Genomic DNA, 4,929 nt, shown 5'->3' on the forward strand with positions numbered 1-4,929 from the left:
CTTGAGTCTCAGCACCACTTCCAGCTTTTTTCTATGTATGTGGTACCAAGGAATTGAGTCCAGGTCTTTGTGCATGCTAGGCAAGCACTCTATCACTAGGCCAAACTCCCGGCCCCCCATTTCCTGTTTTTTTAATGATTAATTGGAGATAAGTCTCACAGTCGTTAGTGCCTGGGCTAGCTTTGAACCTCAATCCTCAGATCTCAGCCTCCTGAGTAGCTAGGTGAGCCACCGCGCCTGGCTGCCTGCTTCTATTTGATAATGAAAATTACATCTTAGGGGGCCAAAAGTGGTGCTATGGTTCAAGTGGTAGAGCTCTGGCCTTGAGAAAGCCCAAGGACTTCTCAGACCCTGAGTTCAAACCCCAGGACTGGCACAAAAAGAAAGGGGGGGGGGGGCAATTATGTCTTGGACACAGTGCTTCTTGAGGGGGAAAAAACTGACAAAAATAAAAGTACTTATCATGATAGGTGTGATGGCTTATGCCTGTAATCTCATCTCCTTAGGAGTCTGGGATCAAGAGATTTATAGATCAAGGACTGCTCAAGAAAAAATAAAATAAAATCTTGTCAAACATGTTGGGTGCATGCTGTAATCCTATAGCAGAGAATAGATAAGGAGTATCATGCTTCAAAGTCATCCTGGACAAAAATTGAGACATTATTTGGAAAATAACCTAAAGCATAAAGAACTTGGCTCAAGTGGTAAAGCATTTGCCAAACAATCGAAGGGATCTGAGTTCTAAACCTCAGCATTGCCAAAATAAAAATAGTAAAAAGTTACTGAATTGGGATGCTGAGGTAAGGAAGATCAAGTTGGAGGTCAGATTGGACTACAAGTTGGGTTATAGTGAAAGAGCCTGTCTTAAAAAAGGGGGGGAAAGCCAGGTACCAATGACTCACGTCTATAATACTAGCTACTCAAGAAGCTGAGATCTGGGATCATGGTTCAAACCAATATGAAAGCCCAGCCCAGCACCCAGACCCAGAGTTCAAGCTTCATGACTGACAAAAAAAAAAGGACAGGGAGAAGTTGCTTAGTCGGCTAGGGTTATAAATTTAGGAGACAGCAGGCTGAATCAATTGATCATAAAGGAATGAGTTCACTTATTGAATGAGAACTATCAACCAAATCACAGAAGGTTTGTTTTTGTTGTTCAGTGGCACTGGGTTTGAGCTTAGACTTTTTGGTTTCTAGGCACATGCTCTACTATTTGAGCCATAACTCCAGTCCAAAGAAAGGTTTTTCATGGGCTGGGAGTGTGGCCTAGTGTTAGAGTGCCTACCTAGCATACGTGAAGCCCTGGGTTCAAGTTCCCGGTGTCACATACACAGAAAAAGCCAGAAGTGGTGCTGTGACTCAAGTGGTAGAGTACTAGCCTTATGAAAACCTAAGGACAGTGCCCAGGCCCTGAGTCCAAGATGGATGTAGTCCAGATGCAAGAGAAGGCAAAAGCAGTTTTCAGTCCTTAAAACAACACATTTCCTTTCCAATTTCTGTTTTTGGCAATCATTGTGCATTATAGATCAGATCTATAATCTGATCTATAATCTATAATGGTGAACTCCTAACTAGACTCCTGTAAATATGCTCTAGAAATAAAAATAGTATCAAAAACAGAGTAAAGAAAGTATCATAAGAGATGTTAAATATTGATTCAATTCTGAATCAAATAGTTCTGATTATATGATTTCTGGTTTCCCTTGTTACTGTCTCAGGTCTCCAAAGAATTAGAAGATCAATTGAACAGGAGCTCCTTGAATTTTGGGCTTTGATACCTACTGAAGGTCATCCTAGATAATGCTTTCCATATTCACATTGAGTTCTGGAACTCAAAAACCTATTAGTTTAACTCCCTGTATAATTAATATTCAGTATTACCATGAGTAGTTTCTAAACAAAGCAACAATAGAAACAACAAATTTCTTCACATTTCCCATAAAATGCTATTAGTAAGTAGAAACACTGAATCTTGGCCTACATTAAAAATACCTTTGTGGGCTGGGAGTTTGGCCTAGTAGTAGAGTGCTTGCCTAGCATGCACGAAGACCCAGGTTCAATTCCTCAGTACCACATACATAGAAAAAAGCCAGAAGTGATGCTGAGGCTCAAGTGTTAGAGCTCTAGCCTTGAGAAAGTCCAAGGACAGTGCTGAGGCCCTAAGCTCAAGCCCACGACTGGCAAAAAAAAAAAAAACAACAACCTTTGTGGGACCAGGAGTGTGTAGTGGTAGAGTGCTTGCCTAGCACGCAGGAAAATTGGATTCAATTCCTCGTACTACATACACAAAAGAAGCTGGAAGTGGTGCTGTGGCTCAAGTGGTACAGCGCTAGCCTTGAGAAAGCTCAAGGACAGTGTTCAGGCCTGAGTTCAAGCCTCATGACTGGCAAAAAACAAAAGCAAAAACCTTTGTGTTTGGGTGTGCACAGATGATAGGAATTGAATCTGGGGCTCTACACATGCAAAGCAAGAACTCTAGTACCAAGCTTTCCTAAAACCCCAGAATACATTATTTTTATTTCCCCATCACTGTATCAAATGCAACTGATAGGTTCTGAATTTTTCTTTAATAAGTCCAGTTTTCATTCTGAATTTTGCTGAGTTGGTACATTATAATTTTCTTTATATAATAGCATAGAAATTCTCATCAATTATCATACAAAAAGTACCTTTGAATAGAAGCCTTGAGTACAGAGTATCAGCTGTACCCTAAAGAAGTCTCCTTTTTTTTTTTTTTGTCAGTTGTGGGGCTTGAACTCTTGGCCTGGGTGTTGTCCCTGAGCTCTTTAGCTTGAGGCTACCAACCAACTGCTAGAGCTATACCACTTCTGGTTTTCTAGTGGTTAATTTGAGATAAGAGTTACGGACTGGCTGGGGAGTTTGGCCTAGTGGTAGAGTGCTTGCCTAGCATACACAAAGACCTGGGTTCAATTCCTCGGTACCACATACATGGAAAAAAAAGCTGTAAGTGGTGCTGAGGCTCAATTGGTAGAGCTCTGGCCTTGAGAACGTCCAAGGACAGTGCTTAAGCCTAGGACTGCCCCCCCCCCCAAAAAAAAAAGCCGGCACGGTGGTTCAAGCCTGTAATCCTAGCTACTCAGGGGGCTGAGATCTGAGGATCAAGGTTCAAAGCCAGCCCAGGCACAAAAGGACCTGAAACTCTTATCTCCAGTTAACCTCTAGAAAATGGGAAGTGGAGCTTGTCTCAAGGATAGGGTAGCAGCCTCGAGCTGAAGAGCTCAGGGACAGTGCCCAGGCCTAATTCAAGCCCCAGGACCCACAAAAAAATAAAAAGAGTCTTACGGATTTTAGCGTAATGCCCAGACTGGCTTTGAACTTGATCCTCAGACCTCAGTCTCCTGAATAGCTAGGATTACAGGCATGAGCTCCTATCTCCCTTATCACAGGAAAAGTATTCTCTTAAATCTGAGAAAATGCTAAATCTCCAATAAGCAGTTTTCCCCTCTTAGAATCCTTCTGTGTTTCCTTCTGTTGGAAGCCTTCAGTCTGTGCTTTGGTTAACACCAACTAGGAATTTGGATCCCACCCTATTTCCCGGTGCATTGCAGATGCTTCCCTTACTGGTTAACAAAGGTGTACATCAGGGATGGGGCATATCCAACCTTTGGGCTATATGATGTCTGAAGTCACTGGACATGATGGAACAGACACAGACCTATATTTTTTTGTTAGCTCTTGTCAGCTTTCTGTGAAATATGAATGCTTGCATTGATTTTTTTTTTTCCTGACCTGGGAGCTTGAAATCAGTGCCTAGGTGTTTCTGGGGTTTTTTGCCAGTTAATTAGAGGTAAAAGTCTCATCCTGGCTGGCTCCAAACTATGATCCTTAGCTCTTAGCCTCTTGAGTAGCTAGGATTACAGGCGTGAGCCACCGCCTGTACAGTTCTTCAATCTAGATATTTAATCTAGATATTACAAATGTCTAGATCCCTTGGCAGAAAAAAAGAATCCTGATCCCTGAAAGTATTTTTTTTTTTGCCATAGTTAATAGGACAGTCTCATGAAGTAGCCAGAATACTGTGCCAAGGCTAGTATATGAATAAGATCACTCTGTGCATTTTTTAAAAACTAGCTACCCTGATCTACATCTCAGTGAATTCACTACCCACAATTCTTAATAATCTTTTTACTTAGAATGAATTATTTTTCTGTAACCTGATTTGCTTTCAATCTCTTACAGTTATTAAGTCAAGGGGATTTAACAGAAAGACGGACCTGAGCATGGGTACTGACTCCTGGTGATCAGAGAATCTAGAGGGAAAAGGATCCAGAGACTCAATACCTGCCAGAACTAAAATGAAACTAGAAAGGACAAGGATGCCCCACTTTGCCTGTGTTCATTTTAGCTGTCAGAGAAGATGAATATGTGTGATCTTCAGCCACCATCTGATCCATACAAGGAGCAAAGCAGTGACTTTGGGATGGGCAGTTGAACTTGCCTGCCTTCTCACTGCAAAATTTTGGGAGAGACATCACCCAAAAGTGAATTAATTATGTGTTGGTTAGTTTTTCTTTGTGGCTATTGAGGGGAGGATCTGCTTTGAAGACTTTTCATCTCAGACTTGGCTGTCTTTTCACATGGATGAAATGTCCTGCCACCAACCTGGAAGACATTGAATTTTCAAGATGCCTTGTTGCTTTGAAGAAGGGAGTGATGTCATTTGCTGTACCATTCTCCCTTTTGCAACCTGAGTAAAAAAAACTTAGCCACAGGGCTGCACAAAATAAATTACTTGAATCTCCCCTTGGCCCAGGCTGAGGTATTATCTTGTCCTATACATCTCTACCCAGTCACTTTGCTTTCTTTATGAAACATAAGGTAGCATGTTAAGAGGGCTTTTTTTTTTAAGTTAAAAATCACATGATCCAAGCTTCAGTTTTTCCCTTAAATAAATAAAACAGCCCAGCC

The 4,929-nt window shown here is 41.5% G+C and overlaps 1 protein-coding gene across 4 annotated transcripts in view; it reads left to right on the plus strand.

Annotated features, from left to right (window-relative positions):
- The window catches only part of Znf410 (zinc finger protein 410), a 31,136-nt gene extending 26,368 nt beyond the window's left edge, over positions 1-4,768 (plus strand). For all 4 annotated transcript variants that reach the window (XM_090344455.1, XM_090344458.1, XM_090344456.1 and 1 more), the window contains one exon: positions 4,201-4,768. In XM_090344455.1, coding sequence (XP_090200581.1) covers positions 4,201-4,239 — 39 coding nt within the window. In that variant the 3' untranslated portion in view covers positions 4,240-4,768. The remainder of the gene's footprint in view (positions 1-4,200) is intronic.
- Positions 4,769-4,929: the final 161 nt, after the last annotated feature.

Source organism: Megascapheus bottae, chromosome 14 (assembly GCF_031878675.1).
Source record: "Megascapheus bottae isolate mThoBot1 chromosome 14, mThoBot2.hap1, whole genome shotgun sequence".
Lineage (NCBI taxonomy): Eukaryota > Metazoa > Chordata > Mammalia > Rodentia > Geomyidae > Megascapheus > Megascapheus bottae.